Here is a 26,701-nt window from a genome sequence, read left to right as displayed (position 1 = left end):
TGTCGCATTTTATGTTAGTTTTGCCGGAGATCAAACCCAGGAGAGAAAGCTTACCACATGTTGAGAGTCATCACAAATTCATTGACACTAATAACAGCAAACAAACAATGTTAGGTTTGAACAACCCTTCTCGGCAATCTTAACAGCAATCAAGCATATTCACAATTTCGTTATATAACATCTTTGTCAGTTTCAATAGATCCGTCCAGTCCAAACTCGATTGTTTTATTGGTCTGAAAAAAACCCACCGACACCAACAGCAGCAAACAAACACTACAATCTTAACATCAAACAAGCATATTCACAATTTTGTTATATCTGACAATAAACCGTGTTAACACAACGCAGCACCTATTTACTCACAACACGTACTATAGAGCCAAAATGGGCAAGACGAGATAGGTCTCACAAAAAACCCGTCATTTTTCCGTGTTGTGCGGCATACACGATTTGAAATGATCAAAACCCGTATATGACTCAAGGAAAACGTTGAAAGTGAGTTTTGATAGGGAAAGAGAATAGCCAAGTCACCAAAAGATGGCAGAAGCGCACAAAACACAGTAGATGTACTCGGAAATTCTTCGTAGAAGAAGAAAAGATCACCTACTACGGTGATTACGTTGGTCGCAAAACAACACTTACACCCGGAAGAGGGTGTTTCACGTAGTTATTATATTTGTTTATAGTAATCACTGCAGTTTGCGGCCATCTGTTTAGCACTTTAAGTGAGAATGGAGGAAAGCCACAAGAAGATTCTTCGGCGTTACCGGATAAATATTGTCACGAGTTTGAACCCTTCGAGTGTTTATGACAGTCTCATTCAGAAAGGGGTTTTCACTCATGACATGATCGAGAAAATCCAGGTAGGATGACATTTGGTTACCAACTTGAATGAAAATTCATAAGGAATCTGGTTGTCGAAGTCAATAAAAGAAATGTGTTTACACAAATAATATTTATTTTTATTTCTGCATAGTCTGTTTTGCAATGAGTAAATGGGTGCCGCGTTGTGTTGGACATTCCTGTCAATGTCCACGGCTCCGTGCCCTTACAAAATACAAAATAATCTTACTCCATATTTTTTTCCAAACGTGTTTATTCATGTAGTTTAACATTTACAATATTGTACATGTGTTTCGTTATATCACATATATTGTTAATTAACATTTTGTTGTTAGATACTATATACTATAATTAAATTATATTGTTGGTAATATACTAATTAAAGGGATAACCACAAACCTGTCTTTTTTTCATTTTCTCCTTTTATAATTCCTTTTTTTCTTAACTTCTTTATACAACAATAATGATTCATAATGAAATGCATCAAAGCAAGTGAGCCGTTTGAGAGCCAGCTCTCTTTAATGAGTTGAGCGGCAGACGCATGCGCACAGTAGCATCAAACCGAGATAGAGGGTATTGCGGCAAACTCGTTTGACTTGATTGATTTGCCGTTTCGTCATAGTCGGTGTATACTGGATGGTGTAGTGGGTTGTACATAATTCACCCACGGAACTATTGTTTAGTTGGCGAGTTCCTAGGGGGACTCATATATTCGACCGGTTCTAGCCACTCTCGTGTTTGTTTTGTTATTGCAAGTTTACATGTCATTAAAGCAGCTCCCGTTGGCGCCTTTGTTTGACACTCCGCCTACGACTCCCGTCTCTGCTCGCTACATTGGTGACCCCGACATTAGTCTCGTGGAAGTTTCCGAGGCTGTCTATACTACTGAGCATACCGTCATGGCACACGCGCCCGTTCTCAAGCTCCCCGAGTTCTGGGAGTCATCAGCGCTAACGTGGTTCGCACAAGCAGAGGCTCGATTCGCCCTGCACGGAATCACTAATGATGACTCTCGCTATTACCACGTGGTGTCGGCTCTGGGGAGCTCAACTGCAGCCAGAGCGGTGAGTTTCATCACATCCCCTCCTGAACTGGATAAATATAAGGGACTGAAGGCATATCTCCTCAGAATCTTTGAACTGTCGCGTTCTGAGCGTGCTCGACGCCTCCTTGCTATTCAGGGCTTAGGAGACAGTAAGCCATCGGATCACATGGAAATGATGTTAAACTTGCTTGGCACCGAAGAGCCAAATTTTCTTTTCATTGAACTTTTTCTGCGTCACATGCCGCCGCATGTCCAGACGGCGCTTGCGAATACAACCATTACAGATCCGCGTGCACTGGCAGAGGAAGCGGACCGGTTTTTCCTGGCCACACATAGATACACACATGATGTGCTGGCCCCTACACGCACTTACAAACCATCAAGTGCGACGCCCCCAGCCAGCAAGGCACGCGCGGCCACCGACGATCAGAATGTGTCAGGTCTGTGTTACTACCATGCACGTTTTGGGCCCAGGGCCAAGAAGTGCCGTCCCCCTTGCACCTCCAACGCGACGGGAAACTTCAAGGCCTGCACTCTGTAGCGGCCGTGAGTGCAGGCGCAAGAAACCGGCTACTGTTCATCCGGGACGCCATCTCCGGCCAAAAATTCTTGTGTGACACCGGCGCCCAGAGGAGCGTCCTCCCTGCCACTGTGGACGATGTGGGGGGGGGAACACATGGACCTCCATTAACTTCTGCCAATGACACCCCCATCCGCACATATGGGACACGGACAGTGGACGTGTGTTTTGGGGGTCAGCAGTTTACATGGGACTTTGTCACTGCGGATATTGCTTTTCCTCTTCTTGGTGCAGATTTTCTGTGTGCCAATGGATTACTCGTCGATGTGAAAAATGGCCGCCTCGTTGACGCATTGAATTTCTCCTCTCTCGCGTGTGTCCGCGACAAAGGGATTTTTGAGGGTCTGTCCAGCTCTCTCTTGGACGGTGATATTTACCACCGGCTCCTCGCCGAGTTCCCCAGTCTGGCGAAGCCCACCTTCTCAGCCTCCACGACCAGACATGGGGTTGAGCACCACATTGAAACCAAGGGGCCCCCGGTTCATGCCAGGGCCCGACGACTCAATCCAGACAGACTGGCAGTTGCTAAATCCGAATTTGCTAACATGGAACGTCTCGGCATCATTCGCCGATCAGACAGCCCCTGGGCCTCTCCACTACACATGGTCCCGAAACCAGGCGGTGGCTGGCGCCCATGCGGGGACTATCGCCGCCTTAACGAGGCTACCACGCCCGACCGTTACCCAGTCCCGCACATTCAAGACTTCTCTGCACACCTGGCGGGCAAACTTCTCTTTTCCAAGGTGGACCTCGTGCGCGGATACCACCAACTGCCAGTGCATCCCTCAGATATACCGAAGACGGCCGTGATAACTCCATTTGGGTTGTTCGAATTTCTCAGGATGCCGTTCGGACTGAAAAATGCCGCTCAGTCCTTCCAAAGGCTGATGGATTCAGTGCTCAGGGACATGCCTTTTGTGTTCGTCTACCTGGACGTCGTCCTGGTTGCCAGCTCCTCAGAAGAGGAACACTTGGAGCACCTCAGAGACCTCTTCACCAAGCTCAGTCAGCATGGCCTGATTATAAATCCCGCGAAATGTGTTTTTGGCGTACGCTCCATCCACTTCCTTGGGCATCTCATCACCAAGGATGGGGCTTCCCCCCTACCGTCTAAGGTAGAGGCCGTCTCCACCTTTCCTCAGCCGCCAACAGCACGGGGCCTCAGGGAGTTTCTCGGCATGGTGACATTCTACCATAGGTTTATTCGCCGAGCCACTGATGTCATGCGCCCACTCTACGAAGCCCTCAAGGGCAGGTCACCCAATCAAGCTGTTGAATGGACCACTGAGAGGATCAAGGCATTCGAGGACACAAAAACCGCGCTGTGCCAGGCAGCCATGCTGGCTCACCCAGCCCCCGGAGCCCCAGTCGCACTGACTACAGACGCATCAGACCTTGCAGTGGGTGCCGTGTTCGAGCAGTGGGTTGACAATGCTTGGCAGCCACTCGCCTTTTTTAGTCGCCAGCTGGTCCCCAGAGAACGTAAATACAGTGCATTCGACAGAGAACTACTTGCCATCTGGTTGGCGATTCGCCACTTCCGTTTCATCTTGGAGTTCATCGTCTTTGTTGATCATAAGCCTCTTACGTTCTCCATGTCCAAGACGTCCGAACCATGGTCTGCCCGCCAGCAGCGCCAGCTGTCATTCATATCGGAATACACGACTGACATCAGGCACATTGCTGGGAAGTCCAACGTGGTTGCGGATTGCCTGTCCAGAGCAACCATCAGCGCTGTGCAATTGGGGCTTGATTATTCCAGTATGAGTGTGGACCAGGCTTCTGATAACGGCATCCAAACGCTCAAGAGCTCAGACACTGGTTTGCGGCTGGAGGAGGTTGCGGTCGGAAACTCAGGGGCCAAGCTTTGTTGTGACGTCTCCATGGGTTGGCCTAGGCCACTTGTCCCTGCTGGCTGGCGTCGGGCTGTTTTTGAGGCAATACATGGCCTGTCTCATCCTGGCAGGAAAGCATCCATTAAGCTAGTGGCCCAGAAGTTTGTGTGGAAAGGGATGAGAAAGGACGTCCGGGACTGGGTCGACTCATGCGTGGCATGTCAACGCGCCAAAGTGCACCGTCACATCAAGGCCCCATTGGTACCATTTGCCATCCCCGAACGGAAGTTTGACCATGTTAACATTGACCTGGTGGGCCCACTGCCCCCTTCACACGGTTTCACTTACCTCCTGACGATGGTGGACAGGACGACCCGTTGGCCTGAAGCAGTTCCGCTGACTTCCACCTCAGCTGTCGATGTGGCCCGGGCGTTCATCGGAACCTGGGTCGCCCGTTTTGGACCCCCTGCAGATCTCTCATCTGACAGGGGCGCACAGTTCACCTCCGAGATGTGGAACACGGTTGCCGAGAGCCTTGGAGTCAAACTTCACCGCACCACTGCCTACCACCCCCAGGCTAACGGGTTGTGCGAGCGGTTCCACCGCTCGATGAAAGCGGCCTTGCGCGCCAGCCTGACCGATGGGGACTGGGTCGATAAGCTACCCTGGGTCATGCTGGGACTGAGGACCGCTCCCAAAGAAGACCTTCAGTGCTCTTCAGCTGAGTTGGTTTACGGTCAAAGGCTGCGGGTGCCAGGTGATTTCATCCCAGACCCAACGACACCCTGGGCTGCATCCAGGGAGAAGTCCATCTTGCAGGGCACTGCGGGAGCGTTTGTGCCTATTCCCACATCGCGACACGGCAGGCCAGTTTCACGGGTTCCCTCCAACCTGCGCTCGGCTGGTTTTGTTTTCATTCGCCACGATGCCCACCGCGGACCATTGCGCCCTCCTTATGATGGACCGTTTAAGGTCCTGCAGCATGGCGACAAGACCATGGTCGTGGACATTGGTGGTAGGCCAGAGACTGTCTCCGTGGACAGGGTTAAGCCTGCCCACATGGATATGTCCAAGCCATTGGAACTGGCCCAAGCCCCACGGCGCGGCCGTCCTCCTGCGGCACGACCCTCCGGTCCCGTGGGTACCCACTCTGACCCTCCGCCCCCAGCAACTGTGGGCTTTCCAACTGAGTCCACAAGCTCTCACCCCCCCGCTGTTCCAACTCCTTGTACCCGCAGTGGCCGGGTCAGCGTCCCAACCAGGCACAGAGACTTTGACTATGGGTGAATTCTGGGGGGGCTTGTGTAGTGGGTTGTACATAATTCACCCACGGAACTATTGTTTAGTTGGCGAGTTCCTAGGGGGACTCATATATTCGACCGGTTCTAGCCACTCTCGTGTTTGTTTTGTTATTGCAAGTTTACATGTCATTAAAGCAGCTCCCGTTGGCGCCTTTGTTTGACACTCCGCCTACGACTCCCGTCTCTGCTCGCTACAATGGTACCCATAATTGACAAATTGCGTTTTCCGTACAGATTTTCTTGTACGTCGTACACGTCTTAAAATGCATGTCAAGTCATTTTTATTTGTATAGCCCTTAATCACAAATAGTCTCAAAGGGCTTCACAAGTTATTACATATAAGAAGTTTAGGTTATTCATACGCTATAGAGTAGAAGTGAGTTTTAAGCTTAGACTTAAACATGTCCACTGAGGCAGCAGATTGGATCTCGGGGAAGAGCATTCCACAACACCGGTGCCCAGATGGAGAACGCTCTCGAACCAGCAGAACACTTCTTGGCTCTTGGGATCACCAGGAGACCGGCGCTCTCGGAACGAAGGCTTCGGGCCGGGACATAAGGGGAAATCAGAACCGAAAGATATGAGGGGGAAAGTCCATGTATGATTTTGTATAGTAATAGGAGAACCTTAAAATCGCATCTTAGGCTAACAGGGAGCCAATGCAGGTTAGCCAAAATTGGGGTGATGTGATCGTACTTTTTTGTCCTAGTTAAAAGCTTAGCTGCAGCATTTTGTACCAGCTGAAGACTCTTGAGTCTGGTCATCAGAAAACCGGAAAGTAGTGCATTACAGTAATCGAGACGGGAGGTAACAAACGCGTGAATTATGATTTCCGCATCCGACTTAGAAAGTATAGGACAAATTTTAGCAATGTTACTAAGATGGAAGAAAACGGTTCTAGTAATTTTCTTTACATGTGTTTGAAAGGACAGATTGGGGTCAAATATGACACCTAAATTTTTAAGTGAGTCGATCTGTGTGATGTGGCAATTGTCGATGTTCACAGCAGTTTTAGAGAATAAGTCACGGGACTTAGATGGACCAATAACTAAAATTTCAGTCTTTTCAGAGTTAAGACGCAGGGAAAATTGAGTGACATCCACTCTTTTATCTCGGTGAGGCAGGCCTCCAAATTTCCACAGTTTAGTGTGGCAGATTCCTCCATCGGGAGATAGAGTTGAGTGTCATCTGCAAAGCAATAAAAACTGATATTATACTTGCGAATAATATCACCTAGTGGAAGCATATAAATGCTGAAGAGAAGGGGGCCAAGCACTGAACCCTGCGAAACACCACAGGTAACACTAAAGGGCTCAGATGTCAATTCGCCATATTTAACGCAGTGTGTCCTATCTGAGAGGTAGGATCTGAGCCATAAGAGGACGTTACCTGAGAGACCAATCCATTTTTCCAACCGTTCTAGCAAGATATTATGGTCCACTGTGTCAAATGCAGCACTAAGGTCCAGCAGCAGCAAAAGTGATGATGCGCCCGAGTCCATTGCCCGTAGGAGATCATTCGTGACCTTAATCAGAGCTGTCTCAGTAGAGTGGTTAGCCCTGAATCCTGATTGCATTGATTCAAAGAGATTGTTCTCAGACATGAAATCATTCAGCTGCTGTGCCACTACTTTTTCAAGTATTTTAAAAAGAAACGGTAGGTTTGACACAGGTCTATAATTACATACGTTTTCTGGATTAAGGTTGGGTCGTTTCAGTGTGGGTTTAATGACGGCGGACTTAAAAGCCGCTGGAACTACACCTGAGGAGAGTGATATGTTTAAAATATTTAGAACTGAAGGTGCAAGAACGCCAAAGAGACCTTTAATAAGAACCTGGAAGCGGGTTGAACTGGCAAGTCGTCGGTTTGGCCATATTCACCATCTATTTAAGATTATCGAGTGACTGTTGACTAAAACGGGACAAAATCCCTGGACAGCCACCATGTCGTGCATCTATAGATTTCAGTGCTTAAGTATGTGTTGAATTATTACTGTACTTAGCGATTTCTTCCTGTATGCTTTGGATCTTCTTAGTAAAGAAGACCATTATGTAGTGGGCAGAATGAGTGGAGCTATCTGGGATAGTCTGTTGCCTTGTAAGCGATGCTACAGTGTCGAAAAGGACTTTGGGATTGTTCTTTTGTGACGCAATCACCTTCGAAAGGTAGGCTGATTTTACAGAGGCAAGGGCCGCTTTATATTTCAACAAACTATCACACCAGATTTGATGGAAAACCTCAACCTTGGTAGCGCGCCATTTTCTTTCAGATTTCCTGCATTCTCGTTTAAGGGATCTAGTTTCATCATTAAACCAAGGCGTGCGTCTTTTAGGTCGTGATTTAAGCCGGATGGGCGCTACTGAATCTGGGGCATTAGCTAGGGTAGCATTAAATTCATTTATGAGTGATTCGATAGAGCCTATGTAGGAAGGAAAGGACGCAACTGCTCCTGGAAGAATATCTGAGAGCTCAGGAACTGTGCCCGTGTTTATATTGCGTCCATTGAATCCTTCAGTTTTTTTGGTACTACATTTAGCTAGCACCTCAAATGTAACTAAATAATGATCCGAGATAACTGTAGTGTACGGTAACACCGTCATGTTTGAGGTTGAAACTCCTCGAGTCAGAACCAAGTCAAGCGTGTTTCCATCTTTATGGGTTGGCAAATCAACCAGTTGATTAAAACCAAAAGCATCAATTATAGACTTAAACGCAACAGTGAGTGAACTGAGTGGGGAGTTCATATGAATGTTAAAGTCCCCCATAATTATAATTTTGTCTGCATAGGTTACTAATTCAGACAAAAGTTCAGCAAATTAATCTAAGAAAGTTGTGTTTGGTCCTGGTGCGCGATAGATAGTTATTACATAAATTGACAATAGAGAGGACCTCATAACAAGAGCCTCGAACGACTTGTAATTATTAGAGGTACGAGGAGTAAATTTGAGCGTTTTTTCCGAAATGAGCGCGACACCGCCACCCTTTTTCAAAGAACGTGCTACATGGCTGCTAACGTAGTCTGGTGCATAATAAACGTACTTTGTACGGCAAAAAGGTACAGGTTGACAGGTTTGTGTTTGTAGGCTTTACCATTGCCTAATAAGGGAAATTGCAATTCTGAATTCGGGGCACTAGCCAGGGTAGGGGGGGGTTTGCAGCTCCTGCGAATAATGGCGAGCCGAGTTTGTGGGTCTAGCGGGGCGGTAGGTTGAGGGAGGGCCGAGCCTAATTTAGCCTGCTCGTCTGCAGGGTCGCTACCCGGGAGGTTGCAGTGACCCGGGACCCAAATAAGCCGGATGCTCTTGGATGGGGAGAAGGCCGCAATTGAGGAGTTAAGGGACAGGAGGGAGGAGTCTGTTATATTAGGGTTGGAGAGAGCTTGGAGGAGGGACTTGAGGGGCTTATTTCGTCGGTTGTAAGATACAGAACTGTACATAATCACATTTTTTTAGTGGAAGTACAATGTTGGCAACAAGATTCACTTGATATACCGTAAATTCCGAAAAATTTGACTATAAGCCGCTACTTTTTTCCCTAACTTTCAACCCTGCGGCTTATTCAGTGATGCGGCCAATTTATGTAATTTTTCTAACGGCCGCTAGTGGCGCTCGAGTGTTGCTACCATTAACTGCCCTGTCAAAGCTATATTATTATTATTAAAGCTTTGAAAACTATCTCGGTGTACCGTCTTTCTTTGTAAATATGTGTAACCCATGTATAATATGTATTTGCAACTGTATATTTTTGTAATGTATTTATTTGTATATATTTTAGACACTTATTCTGATATGTTTTGGACGGGTGAACGAAAAATGAGGGGCGGAACAAACACAGGGTGCCGAGTTTAAGTGGGGACCGCTAAAGGTGAGGGACAGACAAGGAAAGAAGAGGGGGTAAAAAGTTGGTTAAAGAAAAAGGAGTTGTGTGAGTTAATGTGTTCATCTGATATATTTTTCCCAACCTTACCTTTGGAAATATACACTTTTTTCCTTGGATTACTTGCAACGGGACCTGGACTCTGCAGGTCTGCATCAAACCTTAAGTACCGGTATCATTTCCCATTCATTTTGCCGGCTGTGATTTTAGACCGTGGACTTTAATGAATCGCGGGACTTGAAGTCGGGTTTGGGTTAATTTTGTGATTGTGTTACATGTTTAAATGTAGGCGCATGCGGCTTATATACAGGTGCGGCTTGTGTATGTACAAAATCGGTTTTCCTCATAAAATGTGGTGGGTGCGGCTCATTATCAGGTGCGCTCTATAGTCCGGAATTTACGGTAATTGGAAATTATTTGAATGCAACACAAACTTTCTCTTCTTTTTTCCGTGTTTTTTTCTACTTTTTAAAAATATTCTTTAAAAAAAATCTCATTGTGTGTATTTTTTTCTGAGCTGTTACTTTTTTCTTTTTGTTCTGTATTTACATTTTCCCTACATTTCTTTCTTTTCTTATTTTCTGGCTTTTTTCTACATTTTCCTTCTTTTTTTTCTCTTCCTTTTGTTTCTTTTTTTTCTCAGCTTTTCACTACTTTTTCATTTTGGTATTTTATTCTTTATTGTTCTATTCCCCTCTTCCTTTAAGTCATTTTGTGCATAATTTTACATAATATTTGGTCATGTTGGGATGAAAGAAGCTAAAACAACCTGAAGAGCCGTTTAGGACCCGAAAAAGCCGGTTCCTTTTAGTGAGCCGAGCCGAAGAAGCCGGTTCTCGACAAACTCTACTAACTTTACTCAACTTCGTTTTACTTCGACTCGACTTCAAGTACACAACGTCGGGGGAACCTGTGTGTTTTTACCTTCATGCACTGTAACTTTGACTTAAGTCGCTTCTTTATTCATTTTTGTGCGCTGGCTAGATTTTCTTGTGCGCTGAGAATGTGCGAGCAGTGCGCAATTGAACACTCACGCATAACCATCCTAAACAAGCACTTAATCTATGAATATAGATTTAATAATATTTGGGAATTTTTGTTGCTCTTAAATGTTATTGAAGTACTTTTTAATGCACTATTTCTTATATTTATATCTAATCATATGTTATTAAAACTTAAGCCCGTCTCTAAGCACTACTTTGTAAATATGTTATCCGAACAGTCTTGGCTTATTTTCTTTAAATGTGCTGTCCGGAATTTGAATTTTTGTTACTCTTGGCCGGCATCTTCTGGCTTAAAGTCAGGGTCGCAGCCTCAGTCTTCTCATTGATCAATACGTGCATTTCTTAGACGGCTCAAATACACACATTATTTTTCATCTTTTCGGGGGTTTGGTTTGGCTTTTGTACTTTATTTAAAACAGGCCTTTTCTATTATCATTTTCATAATACACTAACATAAAACTACAAAGACACGCATAAAAATACTTTCAAGGACACCCCCGTCCCCATTCTTTCTACTTAACGGGTTGCATGTCCCAGAACTGCGTTTCTTCAAGTAAGACACTTATAAAGGATCTTTGAACTGATGCAATGTTAACACATACTTAATTGAGAAAATATTCTACCTTCCAATTTTTAAGGACACCTCAAACGGCGCTCCCCACCTTTTTAAAAGTTTTTATTACATGTTTACCCCGGAGTACCATGTCTAATCTTGTTTCACAACAATGTTTTATTATGTTGATATTAATGACAATAAAGACAATTCAATTCATGTTTGCTTGAATATTACTTCAGGAATATGCAACATATCACCTTATAATTAAAAAGCACTAAACAAGCAGGATGTATTTCACCAAAAAAAATGATAGAATTTGTCTTAACAGAGCTCAGGAACTAGACGGGACCAGGCCAGGCAGCTGGTGAGAGACCTGGTGACCCGTGGCAGTCGGGCCTTCCCTCTTTTTCTGGAATGTCTTCAGGATTCAGAGCAGCAGAGTTTGGCAGAGCTTCTCCAAAGGGGAACACCTTCATTTCCTGCCTCAACATCCAACCGACTCATTCTCCCTATTGTCAGAACCCTTCCAGTCCGTAAGTGCACCTTACTCACCTATGTGTTCGTTACTTTACTGCATATTTAATCATGTTTATACTCAATGTACTGCCATACCCCGATATACAACCACATCTAAAGCGAGAATGTTGATGTACCAGATTTATTTGGAACAAAATCCAAGTCACAAGCATTCCCGAAGGCTACCACTGGAGACCGCTTTATCGTTCGAGAGCGCTCACTGGTTGTGCTACAGCTTTTTTTTAATGATACTTGCCTTACACTTTTCTGTAACATTTTGATGGGGAGGGACAGATACATCTTGGATATTTTTTTTTTCAAGAGAAATTTGAAAGTGAAAGTGTTGCGAGTACAGCTACAAGGTCAAAACGAGGTGATGGATAAAAACTGAAACTAGCAAAAAAAAGTGCTGTAAAATGTTTGTGTTTGCTTTTGTTTGAAGTTACAGTAACATTAATGTTCAGGGTTAGGTATCATCAATTGACTTGTCCCTGTCACTCCTGAATCATCCTGCCCCACTACTACGTCAGGGCGACTTCCTCATAAAAACTCACATTCTATTTTGTTAATATACAATTTGTCTTATGTTTAATTACTATTTGAATGTGATTTTAGTGATCAGGCCGATGTAATTGACTTCTATCTAGGGTTAACTTGGATGCTTTTTGGAGGTCAGGAGCAGACCAATTAGTTTTTAATAATTCCATATTAGAAATATTTGCTTGTATGACAAGGTTTCACTTAAAATGTAAAAAAAAGTAGTAGAACTTCTCTCTTTGCAGCCTCTGCTGTGGATTTCCAGAAGCAAATAAAGGCTGATCCTATCCATTCAATAAGGACTCCAACTCTGCGTAAGCTATTGTGTTGGCTTAGAAGATAGCAGTATTTTGCATATTTACTAACCTTAAATTGACTTTTCTGCTCTAGCCCCTGATTCTGAGAACCTGCAAGCTCAGACTCAGGTCAGGATGCGCCTTCAAGGCAGGAAACGGCGGGAAAGCCTTCAGGTAAACGATTTTTATGCTGTGAAAAAAATAATGTGGAACATTCATAACTGTACCTGCATGAAAGGTGGTTGTTTTAGTTACCACTTATTTTTTTAAGGCACCAATACTTTCAGTATACATTAAAATACATTTTGGCCGAAAAGAGGTAACGATTTCCCAATTTTCAAACTGTCATAATGCAGTTTCCTCTTGATCTTGCAGTTAAAAAGAAAATGTAATAATAGGGAGTTTCTGGTTATACAGTTGCCTCTCTACAAATGAACTTCTCGAGATAAACCCAGTCTCCAGTTTCACTCCTTTGCAGTCTTTAAAGTCATTTTATTATCATGTTATTTATCTTGTTACTTTTTTTTATGTTCAATTACTATTTCAATGTGTTTGAACTAATCAAGAAGATGTGTTTCATAGGTCAAAAGGGCTAACTGGGATCATTTGGCAGACTGGGAAGGAATTCATTTGTTTTCAGTTATTTTATATAGCAAAATTTTGCTTGAGATTTCCGAATTCTAGATACGTGCACGATCCGAAAACTAATTAAACTTGTATGTCGAGGTATCATTTTCTTGTAACGAAGCTAAATGTTTTCCTATTTTTCTGCGGGAGAAATGTTTTAAATGCTAATCTGTAAATATTAGTTTGCAGCTGTGGTTAGTGGCCCATGTAACATAATAATGGTATTAGGGTGAAACGATATGCTTTGGTCAAGATTCGTTTGTGTCACGATACCAACATGTCCATTCGATTCATTTCACCATTCTCGATAATTGTGATTCTATAAGTATTGCGATTTGATATAATTAATGATTGCAATCCAATTTTCTTTCCTTAAAATAATATATATATATATATATATATATATATATATATATATATATATATACACACCGGAGCCATATATAGGTGGTAGAGTACACCGGAGCCATATATAGGTGGCTAGAGTCAAGGACACGTTCACATTTTTTAATCTTTCCGGGAGATTGATACAGAGGAAGAGATTCCCAGCCCCCTCGCTAAACCCAACTGATGTGTTGCAACAGCTCGTTGGGAGTCATTAGGTGACCAAAACCCCAAATTCCAACTCCTAATGCCGAGCGCCAGGCAGGGAGGCAATGGGTATCAATGTTGTAAGTCTTAGGTATGACCCGGCCGAGGCTCCAAGCAGCAACCTCCCGGTCTCTAGGAAGGCGCCCTACCCCCAAGGCCACTGAGTTAGTCTTCTGGAAAGTGTTTTTCAACATGTAGAGTTCTTATTCATTCCTATATAAATATTGTATTCTTTGTAGTCCTTACTGACCGCAAGAGTCAGCGCTTTAAGTGCTGAATCTTCCCTTCACGCAAGCGCAGTTTGATAAATGCATACCAAACTAGACATTCGTGACACCTGTGGCCCAGGAATGTGTATAATTCCAGTCTCACCACAAATTGTTTATTTTGTTCTGCTTGAAGAATGAAAACTTTGCTAGCCCTGTGGCCGGTAGCCTTCTAACCATCAGAGTGTTGCCTTCCAAAGGCTGAGCGGAGTTTGTTTACCCCGCCATTACGGCGAGTGTTTCTTCACCTCCTTTTAGGTAGGCGATTGTGGCTTTTGTGTGTTTTGGCGCGTGTATCGTAGTTGATATAATTATTTCCAGCTAGTTCCTGTTAGCCTATGGGCTCCCGGCGGGCAGCTAAAAAGCTTATTGATCGGCTTGCCTGGTGTTGGCGCCACCTAAAACTTGTCGCTTTGTTTGTGTTCGGCCGTACTTGAGTTTATCGCTGTAGCTTTTTTTTTGTTGATTCCCAGTTAGCCTTGTTGCTCAACACATGTATTTTTATCGGCTAGCCTGGCTAGCCGATTTTGCCGTGTCCCTTAGTTCGTTCATTCCATGCTGGCCTCTTGTTTATTGCCATTGCCGATTTTTGCTGTTAGTTCAGGTATATCATATTTTTTCAAGCCAGAATAAGCACATTCATGTCACAGCTTTGCGCATTTCCCTTTGAACGGCAGAGTTACAAAATGGACGCCACCCCTTGTGGGCACTGCCTCATCATCAACAACGTGGATTTCGATCCAAAGAGCGAACTGAGCAATCGCACAGGATCCAACATTGACTGCGACCGGTTGGAGAGACGGTTCAAAGGGCTTGGCTTCCTGGTGGAAGTGAAAACCAACCTGAAGCAACGAGTAAGAATACGTCTTTATTCCCGCGTGATGAAGAAATTGCGGGCGTGATTTCAACAGACGAGTTGTTTTCATATTTCAGCGGATCAAACACGAGCTGTCAAATTTATCTGAGAAGGACCATTCATCATACGACTGCTGCGTGGTCATCATTCTGTCTCATGGGACGGAGGTAAAAGATGAGATGACGTCAACATTTATCTCGTAGAATTTTGTGTCAGTTTGATGATTCAATTATTTATTACAGTATTTTCACGACCATAGGGCGCATCGTTTTAAAAGGTGTAGTCCCCGAAGCTGGTTCTATATCTGTATTTAACACATAAACAGGGCGCACTGCACTATAGGGCTCGAGTGCCCTCTGCTGCAGCCGCCTTACAACAACACAAAAGCGTACAAGTGTGCGTATCTAAAAATACAGCAGGAATAAAACTGAGTTTGGTTGTGTGCAACAAAAACATTCGCAAAACCGAACTTGATGTACTGAAATGACTCAAATTCAGAAGCCTGTACAATCACAACCACCTATCCACTTGCTGTGCCATGTGAGTGATCAAACTCTTTTATTCCTTGCACACATAGTAAAGTCATTTTACATGCCGACACCTGTTACTAAATAATTATCGGACCGTTTACAGCCTAATATGACATCAAAGTTTTCAGCTCGATAGGAAGATAAAATAAACAACGGAGGTGCATTGCTACAAGCAGATCCTGCGGGAGCAACTCTGGATGTGGATGTTAAAGTTCTAACTGATGTTCCTACAGACAACTTTTGCATCCTCAGCAAGTATCTCAGGGTCACAGGTGTTTTGCACCTTCACCTATACACCTCCCCTGAGTGGGGCACCAAGTGCTGTGTTAGCCTTCACCTGCAGAAGGTGTCCAGCTACGTCCTCTTGACAGCCACAGCCAACTGGAACTTCTTTCGGCTGCTGTGGCTATCTCCCTTATAGCCTTCTGTACTAGTTTGGAATTAAGTCCGATCTTCTGCAGTAAACTGCGCATGGATGTGGCGGGGAAACCCAGAGCGCCAACCTCGACTGGGTGGAGGGTGGCATGCCACCCAGTGATGGTTGCCTCACCCACAATGTACTGGTACTTAGCCCTCTTTACCAGATCAGATATGGCTAGCCTGTCGTCCCAGGGAACAGTGAGTTTGGCTAAAATGATGGACATTGAGGTCCTACAAAGAAGGATCATAGCTGGTTGGAGGGTATTTGCCACAACCTCCTTAGGGAAAACCAGCTACTTCTAGAGATCTACCCGCAGCTCCAAATCTAAAGCGCAGTGCAGCATTGTTGATAGTGGTTGGATTTGCTTCCCTTTGAAACATTACTGCCCCCTAATTGGAAGCTTGTGAGCCTTAGTAATACTGTTGCTGCTTGTTGGTTTGGCTTTTCTGTAGTTCGACCCACTTGGTGACCTCGATGAAGACTTTGTCTCGTCTCCACCGGTAGCACCCATCTGCCAGAACTTTTGGGCAGCTGCTCAGGATGTGGTTCAGTGTGCAGAGGCTGGTGCCACACAGACTACAGGTTTCCTCTTGCTCCTTGCCCCAGATCTTTAAATTGCTTCACTGAGAGAGACATCTTGTTATTCTTCACCTACTTAATTATCTGGGTAGTTACTGCCGTGGTCTACAGGAAATCAGAGTGACCCGGTATTCCTCCTTTCTTGGCAATTGCATCGATGTAGCAATTGGCAAGGAAGTATGAGGACAACCTTCAGGCGATTATTGCCCAGAAGACCTTCCTCTCAACATCCAGTAGGAAAATCTCTCTAAACTAGTCGAGGCCTGGTGAATTCAGCTCCTTGGGAATGAATTACCCCCTCTGCATGTGTCCAGAGCAAAGTTTCCTGCTTCTTCTTCCTCAGTGTGAGAGGAGAGGTGTGTAGCCAGTCTCATTAGCAACTATGGGCAATTCTTATTACTCATATAAGACACCCCTGATGGACCAGGGGCAGATCACGTCTTATCATTGACCTCACTTCTTCAAAGGTAAGGTCTGCCATGTTGGTAGGGATGCTTGGATTGAGCTTTGGGATACAGAACGGGCACTCTGCTAGTGGTAGGACCCCACTTCTTCCTTGAACATGCCATACTCCTGCTCTTGGGTTGGCCAAGGATGTCCGATGTATAGCAGAATGGATCGTTTAAGAAAGATTTCCTCTGCCGGCGCTTCTCTTTCTGTCTTCTCCATGTTGCCTCTGCCCTTTGCAGCTGGAGTAGAGCTTCCTTTTACTGATGTTCTGCCACCTCTTTTTGAGGTCCCCCAGGTCTTGACGCGTTTCAGCATTGCGTCATTGCCTTCTTCTGGGGCATGATTGCTGTCTCTCGGGCTTTTCGTTCCTGACTCAAAATCTATCGTAGCATGCTTGATATATTTTTTCCACCAGAGAAAAATATATCCAATTATTAGTCACCTGCTGCCACACTAAAATCAGACGACACTATTTCTTGCAAATCCAAGCAATGTATAATGACTTGTCTTACTCATGCAAATATGTTCATGCCAATTTAATAAATATTGACTGCTCTACTCGTTGACTAAGAGTTACAGCTGCCGACAGAGTCACAAAGAAATCTCTTAATCACGGCAGAATCTGATACTTCTCTGATATTGTTACTTCAAACTTTTAAGAAATGAATGGGAATGATATCAATTCTATGGCTGTTTAAGCCTGTGGCTTCAAAATCTGGCGTGGCTTGCACTAAAACAAAGTTGAGTTTCTTAGATTTGCGCATGTGGCTTTTTACTAGGTGTGGTCTTGAGTCCGGAAGTGACGGTACTTTTTTATTAGGGGTGGGGCGATATGACAAATAAAATTGGCGTCAAATAAAACTGAAAGATAGTTAAAAAGTGTATTAATCTATTAATTAATTTACTTTTATATTGCTTTCATTGTGGGATTTTTTTAAATTCAGAGATAAATAGTGGTCAGTATGACAAATGTCCTAGGGCACAGTCGTCCTTCATTTTATTTGCTGACATTTTTATTTTTCGATTTGCCAATTTTTGAACTGTTGTACTACAGTTCTTCCTGGATTGTTTTCCCATTTTTGTTTAACGTAAGAGAAAAAGGGTTAGAAACGGGAACATTTGATTAAAAAAAAATATTTTTTTAAATGTAATATATTTTGCCCCTTTGCCTATCCCTAATTTGTATACATTTTTAATTTGCAGTTATAACGTAGTTGTACCACTGCCCCCTGTCACTCCCAAATTCAGCAAATCTCACATATCTTTCGCAGGTGAGCCACAACCGCTTTCCTGGTGCCATTTATGGAGTGGACGGCCTATATGTTCCCGTGCAGCACATCACCAACTACCTTAATGGGAAACATTGTCCTTCCCTTCAAGGGAAACCAAAACTTTTCTTCATCCAAGCTTGTGGAGGAGGTAACTATTTCGAATTATTAGTTCATTTGACAGCACTATAGTTAAGACTGTATTTTTCGCACAATAAGGCGCACTGGATTATAAGGGGCACCCCAAAAAATATTCTTTTGTCACATGTTATTCATACATAACGCGTACCTGACTAAAACGCGCATGAAATTGAGACTACACTGAGAGCTACCCTGTATAGCCGTTGGTCTCTTTATACACACAGCATATAATAGTGCAGTGGATAATTATCCCTGATCAAAATCTCAAAACATTTACAATGGAAATCGAATCCAGATCACAGTAGTGTGGCCGCTGACACTTTAGTACTAGACCTCCAGTGGTAGAGGTTATATCTGAAAGGGTATTAAATGTGTCATCTCATTTTCACATCATTTTTACATCCTGCCAGAAACACTGAATTCCATAGTGCATTTAGTTATCCAGGGATGTCAAACTCACTTTGGCTCTGGGGCCAGCTCCAGACTTTTTGTTTTTAGGCTGGCTGCATATTTAAAAGAATGTCAACTCTAATTTTTTTTTCCAGTATTATCAGCCTACATTAGTAATTTACCCTTCACATTATAGTCACAGATCTTCCATAAACACTACACATTCATTCACAAGGAATGGTAAAAAAAAGATTTTAATGTTTGGCATTGAATGTTTTAACTGGTTTAATTTTGACAGTTGAGTCAATGCAGTTTTACACTGCCCTGTAGCTGCCGGAAAGTGCATTTGGTTGACATTTATTAAATGCACAACTTTTGATTGAAATGACACAGAGTCTTGCTTATTTTTTTACATGCTAGTTAACACTGTCAATGCCAAACATGAAAATCTTTTTCCCCCCAATTTTTTATGTATCAAGTCATTCATGGCAACCTTTTTAAAAAGCAATCGATTTTATCCCAAACTATTTGTATGTGTAATATTGCAAAATAAAACTTGTTTTAAACCATAGGTGCCAAACTTTTACCAAAATGGAAATCGAATGTGATTGTTGGAACAGTTTATTCACGCACAAAGACTTAGATTTTAGATTCATTGCACACCAGCTAAAATATTTCGGGTCTTTGATTGTTTTACTATTAATGATTGTGGACACAGCTCATGAAAACCCAAAATTCCCATCTCCAGAAATTTGCATATCACGAAAAGGCGCTCTAAATGAGCTACTGACCTCATCATCTGATCCAACGTGTTAACTCTACACACCTGCAAATGATTCCTTAGGCTGTTAAGAACTCCCAGCCTGGTTCATTACTAAAAATCACAATCGTAAGTATGACTGTTGTCCAAAATGTTCACCATTGACATTCTCAAGCAAGAGGGTAAGACACAAAAAGAAATCTCTGGGCGTATAGGCTCTTCCCAGAGTGCTGTGTTAAAGTACCTCAATGAGTCTGTAGGGAGAAAAAAGTGTGGCAGAAAACACTGCACAACAAAATAAGGTGACCTGATCCTGAGGAAAATTGTGGAAAACGGCCGATTTCAGACCTTGGGGAACCTGAGAAAGCAGTGGACTAAGTCTGGAGTAGAAGCTTCCAAAGCCACAGTGCACAAGTGTGTGCATGAAATGGGCTATGGGTGCCGCATCCCTCAGGTCAAGCCACTTTTGAACCAGAAACCGCGGCAGAAACGGCTGATTGCCTCCATGTCCGCCGCATTGAAGCAGTCATTTCTGCAAAGGGATTCCCGATCAAGTATTGAGTGCATAACTGAAGATAATTACAGTGGAACCTCGGTTCTCGACCATAATCCGTTCCAGAAGCCTGTTCGAAAACCGATTTGGTCGATCACGGAAAACCGTTTTCCCATTAAAAGTAATGTAAATCATTTTTAATCCGTTCCAACACCCTGAATGATTTGCAAGAACGTAAACATGAAGCTAACCCAGGCTAATCGTACATTCGCGTTAGCGTAATCTTCCGTACGAAAGATTACGCTAACATGAACGTGTAAAAATTAAAAAATCAGGTCGTTTACACGTCATTTAGCACCCGGGTCTCCACAACAAGTGGTGAACCGTTAAAGGATAAAGAAAATAATTTTCCTTTGTGGTGCTCAGCAGAAGCCATGCTGTATGTATAGCAAGATCGGAAACTCGCACACCTTCTTCATATTTTGCTATTATTTCTTTCTTAAATGCAATAGTTGTACGCACTACTCTTCTTTTTTCACCTGTAGCAACTTTGCTGCTTGCACCAAACCTTCTTCCGAGGCATAATTAGGGGTTAAAACACTCCGTTCACCGATTTTAAAAACGAAAGCAAAAAGAAGTGCGCGCTCACGTGACAACAGTTCTTCACGAGGGGTGGGGGCAATCTACACCCGTACGCCGCTCAGCATCCCCCCTAGCGTACCGGGGTTCGAACTCCAATTTTTTGAACGAAAAGCGAAGCAAGAATTTCTCAAAATTTTTGGTCGAGAACCGATTTGTTCGAACTGAGAGGCGTTCGAAAACCGATGTTCCACTGTACTTGAAAGTTGTTTTTTTTAATTTAAAAACACTTTTTTCTTGTTCAGAGGAAATATGCTGTTTATTTGAGATAAGGATTTTTGTTTTTTCCTTTCTATTTTTGCCAAAATCATCAATTTCAAAACAATTAAGGCTTGAACTACTTCAGTTGTCAAGTCAAGTCATGTTTATTTGTATAGCCCTTAATCACAAAGAGTCTCAAAGAGCTGCACAGATCAAAGACTGTTTGCAAACTACAGACTATTATGACACCAAATATGAAAGTCTAATGTTTATCAGTACATTACAGAAAATAATGAACTTTCACAATATGCTAATTTGTTTAGAAGGACCTGTATAAGGCGTTTCCTTACATTTCTGGCCAATTTAAGGTTTTTATTTTTGCTTATAGTCTGGAAAATACAATATTTGCTTCGGTTATTGAGGTGAAAGAGACAGAGGCTTCGAGGTGCTGTCTGACGAGACTGAAACGACTGGTGGGGGACCTGACGATCAGGCAGACGCTATTCCCACGTCCTCCAGCAGCGACTCACTGAGCATGTCTGACGAACCAGACGCCAACGCTTCGCTGCCAACTCCGAGTGACATTCTTGTATCCTACTCTACCTTTCCTGGTACACATGGGCAGAAGTTCTGTATAGTCATTGTGCTCCACTTGGTAGGAGTAGTGTTCCTCGATGGTTGGCAAAATATTCTGATTTTGGGATCCCACTCAGGTTACGTGTCTTGGAGGCACATTCAGTCAGGCTCATGGTACATCGAGACGCTTGATCGCATCCTTGAAGAAAATGCTGCCACTGATGACTTGGTCACAATGCTAATGATGGTAAGCTGCTATTCTCAATATACTGCCATTTTATAAAACATTTTTGTATTTATTCATGGGTACTATGTTTGTAGGTGAACAACGAAGTGTCTCAGAACTCCGCCAAAGGCATTTACAAGCAAATGCCAGGCTCCTTCAACTTCCTTCGCAAACTTCTTTACTTTCAGATGTCAGCACTAGAAACCAATTCAGCCTAATTCAATATTGTAATCCCCTGTTTATTTCAATCAATGAGACCATATATTTTTGAAAATCTGGCTCTTTCCCGCTGAAACAATCAATCGGGAATAATGGATCGTGGCTCTACGGGTGCTGTTCATTTGAGTCTGAAAGAACCGGAAAAGAAAGCATGACACAAATTGTCTCTCTCAGCCCCCCCGTCTGAGCAATGGTTGACTGGGGATAAAGGATCGTAACAGTGCATTTTAGGTGGCCAGAATGGCACACTTATGCAGCTTGATCCGAAAACAACCCCTGCTCTTAGCAATAATCTACCAGGGATAATGAATTGCAGCCACAACCTAGCATTTCACTTGAGGCAGTCCGTTCTGGCCCGAAAAAAAGTGCCTTCCCAAATATTGTATAGGGCAAGGGTCGAGAACCTTTTTGTCCCAAAGAACAATATGGGTAATTTATTAATTTATTTTTTGGAGAGCCACACCATACTCTATATTTAAGACAAAATTCAACAAAACGGCCAAACCTGGTCTCCAGACAATAATTAATTCATCTGCAAGTTTAAATTCATGGTGTGACATTTGATTAACTGAGATTATCTGTTAAATGATAATAGGAATGCCAGAGCCTGTGTCCCATATCAATATAAAAACATACTTAAAATGTATCTACCTCGCACAGTTACTTAAGAGTGTTGAGGCTCATTTTGACTGTCGTTTTTTTCCAAAATAGTGGTTTCAAAACAAGGTGCGAGCAAAGTTCTTTTGGAAAAATGTTACAAAACTGCAAACGAGGGTACCCACGTATTTAACTTCCGTGCAGATTGTGTTGGGCGAGGAGGAAAAGTGCGTGCGCCCTGTGTATAGTTCCGCCCAATCCTGCCGCTCACTCACTCATATTGCTCTAAGTGCTTTGCTAGAGCTTCTGGGTGTTTTAAAATTTATGTGGCTTTTCATCGTAAGTGTCTCAACAATAAAAATGAATTGTTTATTAGGCTTAAAGGATTTCTTTAGCGATTTACAGCCAAAACGGGGTCTGTTCGTGTGACACTTTGAATCAGTCAATGGGTTTTTTGGCTTTGCACGTGTGACATCTGTCTGCCAAAGAAAAAACACATTAATTACTCAAGATCTATTTCATCAGCATAAATACTCATGAATAGGGCCTTTTTTGGCTCACGAGCCATAGGTTCCCGACGCCTGCGTGCTGCTCTCTTGGGGAATGAATTGGAAAAAGCCGCCGGCCAGACAAAAGTGCACGAGGCTACAAAGTACATAACGGACAGTGGCGAGGGATTACAATATTGCTGTACATATCCTTTTAAATACCCCCCAAAAAAACAAAAAACATCAACTCCTTTTTATACACTGTCTAGTTGCATATTGTATTTTGGAATTAAAGCCTTTTAATAACTGTGTAAATCGTTTTTTTCCCCTAATCCAACAAAGTAATTCAGTCAGTTATAGGCTATGTAACCACATGTATGTAAATCATACATCGTTAGCATTGACTACAGTTGAAAAATGAAGTAGTTTGACCCCAACAGCTACATCCCAAATATTAACCAGCTATGGTGATCTGTACTGTAAGGTACGCTAAACAAACTATGTAGCTAAGATCAGAGGTCGACCGATTATTGGGCCAGACGATTATCGGCACGGATATTTGTGAATTGGACGGATATCGGCATTTTTTTTTTTTCATTCATGAGTAGATGATTAGTCTCTCTCTTGCTTCATTGTTCTGCACTCATCGCCCTGCTCTCACAAAATAAATGTCTCCCTCCTGCTGGCCACCCCGTGCCCTCTGATTGGGGGCGGAACCACTGAAGCAGGAGAGCGGCTGCTGGAGGGGCACAGCGCTGCATGCCTGTGTCTTTTATAGAAAAGTCTTTGCGTGATTAAAAGACCGCGTCAAAGGTGTAATAAACGTGTTTTAGAGAGGTATGTTCAGGTGAAGACTGGTAAAAAACAAGCGTGACTGTTTGTAATTGAGAGAGACTAAAATGTTTCAAGCAGCGATGGAAGTTTTATTTGAATTTATAACAAATATTTTTTCTTGCATTTTAAAAATGTTTCATGCAGTATACTGTTGTTCCTGGGTCCTGAAATATTTTATTTTTTGCATTTACAAGTGCATCAATATCAGGTGTCAAATCCTGAGTAGCAGCACATTTAACAAGTGTCTGTTAACCTTGAGCAGTGCTTTGTTTTTTTTATTGTTCATCACAGAGAGCCCTTGTTTAGAAAGTTAGCATGGATAGAATCTAAGTTTGGTGTCAGCTCTTTTACACCTTTACTGACCTCTACATTTACTTTCTATTTATCTAAAAAAATAAATCATAACTATAGATAGAAATAAGTTAGAGACTTGATTCTTCTTAAGACATACTCATAAATTTACAGCGGGACAGATGAAATCCGGATCAGGCCAGTTTGCCGTTTGTTTGAATACCTGATCTAAAAGAAACAATACGGAGAAGAATAAAGACATTTTTTTATTTTACTTTAAAGTAGAGTCAAAATGATCTTATCCACCATCACTGCCCAGCCCCGACCTTAACCCAGAAAACTTTGCATTTCAGAAGCTGGAGTGATCAATCCCTCTGAGATATTAACTGACTACATCATGGACTTTTTCTTATTGTTACTGTTATCCGAAGTCCACATGGTGGTTATCTATCACTGTTTATCTCTCCACGGATAATAGAATAGAATATTTTAGTCAAGTCATCTTTTTTGTAGAGCCCTTAATCACAAAGAGTCTCAAAGGGCTGCACAGACCACAGATTATTGCAAACCACAGACTATTATTACACATTCCCCTGATCTAAAACCTACATGAGGGCAAGGAAAAACTCAAAACGTCAACATGAGGAAAATGAAGAAACTTTGAGAAGGGGACCGCACATGTGGTAATCCCCCTTTCAGGATGACCATGCTGCAATGGATGTTGTAATAACAAATAATAAACAGATATTGTTAACATAAAATATAGGTATTTCATATGTTATAGAATAGAAGTGTAATTAAAGCTTTATTTACCATGCACAAAGGCAATAGAAAAATCAAAGAGAGACATTTTTAATAGCATTTAGTTAATATTCCTAGTTGACAACATTCATACTTCCCTAATAGGTCAAGTTTCAGAAACAAAATGCACAGGATATTTATGATTAAGATACTCCATCCTATTTTAAGATGACTTGAAAATTCTCTTTCGTTCTTTTTAGTCAGGGTACAATCTCATTTACAGTGTTGGGCAGGTTACTTGAAAATAGTAACCAAGTTACTAACCAAATTACTCTATAGTAAAAGTAACCAGCTGCCAGGAAAATTATCTATTTCCCTTACTTGTCAAACAATTTAAAATTTTCTGAGCAGTATTTGGGTCAGTTGAAGGGAGAACAGACAGGTATTTGTGTTAAAGAACCTTGTAATATGTATTTGCACCTCACCAGCAAAATATTTAGATAGATAGATAGATACTTTATTCATCCCCGAAAGGAAATTCACTTTTCCAGCAGCATCCCTAAGCTGAGAACAATCGAAAATAACTGAGAACATTTATCCTACACTTGAAGTGAAACAAAAATAAACACTATCATAAAAAAACAATCAACAGTAAACTTAAATCTAACTCGAATGGTCCATTGTAGAGTTGGGAATTCCGACTCTTTTTAGAGAACTGGCTTTTTCAGCTTGGCTCATTAAAAAGAATTTGCTCCATAATGGCTCTTTAGCTTGTTTTGGTTGTTTAATCCTTATATTACAAATGTATTATGTATTATTATGAATGACTTAAATAGAGGGAAAATAAAGCAATATTAACACTGATAAACACGTGAAACAAATTAAAATGTTTATAAATCTACAAAGAAAAATATAAAATACAAATACATTTTGGAGCGCTTAATAGTTTCACGCCACTTTTCGGATCATGTCACAATTTAATATAGCGACTACCATATACTTAGATAGTAATTACGAATATAGGATTTACTAAGGCGCAAAAAAGAAAGGGCGAATGAGAGCTGAATTGTGAAAAATGCAAGTCCTATATTTGACAGCACCAGTGCTGTTGTCATTGCCGTGGCAACTGACTCATGTCATTTGCGAACAAAACATCTCTGTCCACCGGCTCCCCACCAAACAACAGCTGGTTCCCTCATGAGGGCAAGGAAAAACTCAAGACATGACATACATTTGTATAGCCCTTAATCACAAGGAGTCTCAAAGGGCTCTACAGACCACAGATTATTGCAAACTACAGACTATTATTACACCATCCCCTGATTTAAAACCTACATGAAGGCAAGGAAAAACTCAAGAACCTCAACATGAGCAAAAAGAAGAAACCTTGAGAAGGGACTGCACACGAGATAATTCCCTCGTCCAGAGTGACTAGGCTGCAATGGCTGGTGCAAAAATAAACAATATACATATATTGTCAATATGAAATATAGGTTAGTCTTATTCTGTAGAATAGACGTGTATAAACAGTTCCACTGAGGTTGCAGATCAAATCATACGTACAAGATAATTGGGCACGTGGCGCTGGTGCACGGGCCTTTTAGGAAACCAAACAAAAGAATTAATAATAAAATGAGGGAAAAACAAACACAATTTCAGTATTAAACATATATGAGATTCCAGCAGCGCCAAATTCAAAACCTGTAAATTATATTCAAAAAGATAAAGAATAACCAAAAAGGTTACACACATATATGTCCTTTACTTTCGTGTTTAGTTACAAAAATGTAATCAAAATTCACTATCACTTCCGGGTGGCCGGCCCTGAACTCAACCGTTTTGAGTTTCGGATCCTGGAATGATTATTCCCTCTCATGGCATTCAAACTCAGCATATCGACACTTCCTTATCATTCCTGAAAGCTCCTGATAAGCACTTGTCCTGATTACAAAATATTTTGATAGTCATTATAACTTGCTTTGTTTCCTGCTGCCTGTCACGATAAGCGATGTGAAAAATGGGTGCTGCTTAAACAAAAACTCTGTTTTATGTTTACGAAATCATTAACTGGTAGTTGGAGCCAAAAAGGCATAATTGAAGGGACAGTGTGTATCATTTAGCGCCCCGT

The 26,701-nt window shown here is 42.3% G+C and overlaps 1 protein-coding gene across 2 annotated transcripts; it reads left to right on the top strand.

Moving 5' to 3' along the window:
• Positions 1-620: 620 nt before the first annotated feature.
• On the top strand, positions 621-23,022 carry casp9 (caspase 9, apoptosis-related cysteine peptidase). 2 transcript variants are annotated; one of them, XM_088331875.1, is made up of 10 exons: positions 621-863; positions 11,369-11,573; positions 12,339-12,407; positions 12,484-12,563; positions 14,551-14,727; positions 14,807-14,896; positions 17,981-18,128; positions 21,024-21,212; positions 21,315-21,424; positions 21,499-23,022. In XM_088331875.1, the coding sequence occupies exons 1-10, from the start codon at positions 732-734 to the stop codon at positions 21,619-21,621; spliced, it is 1,323 nt and encodes a 440-aa protein (XP_088188001.1). In that variant the 5' UTR covers positions 621-731; the 3' UTR covers positions 21,622-23,022. The 2 variants fall into 2 exon arrangements, with proteins under 2 accessions (XP_088188001.1, XP_088188002.1); XM_088331876.1 differs by lacking the exon at positions 21,024-21,212.
• Positions 23,023-26,701: the final 3,679 nt, after the last annotated feature.

Source organism: Urocampus carinirostris, chromosome 3 (assembly GCF_059441175.1).
Source record: "Urocampus carinirostris isolate Australia breed hairy pipefish chromosome 3, RoL_Ucar_1.0, whole genome shotgun sequence".
In the NCBI taxonomy this organism is placed as follows: Eukaryota; Metazoa; Chordata; class Actinopteri; order Syngnathiformes; family Syngnathidae; genus Urocampus; species Urocampus carinirostris.
This window is presented reverse-complemented; position numbering and strand designations above follow the sequence as displayed.

What these genes read in the sequence shown, in the direction of transcription:
- casp9 (XM_088331875.1), top strand. Translation starts at nt 732, where the DNA reads ATGGAGGAAAGCCACAAGAAGATTCTTCGGCGTTACCGGATAAATATT. An exon ending in TTCTGTCTCATGGGACGGAG is followed by an intron (nt 14,897 to 17,980) that starts GTAAAAGATGAG and finishes TATCTTTCGCAG; the next exon opens with GTGAGCCACAACCGCTTTCC. An exon ending in TGGTCACAATGCTAATGATG is followed by an intron (nt 21,425 to 21,498) that starts GTAAGCTGCTAT and finishes CTATGTTTGTAG; the next exon opens with GTGAACAACGAAGTGTCTCA.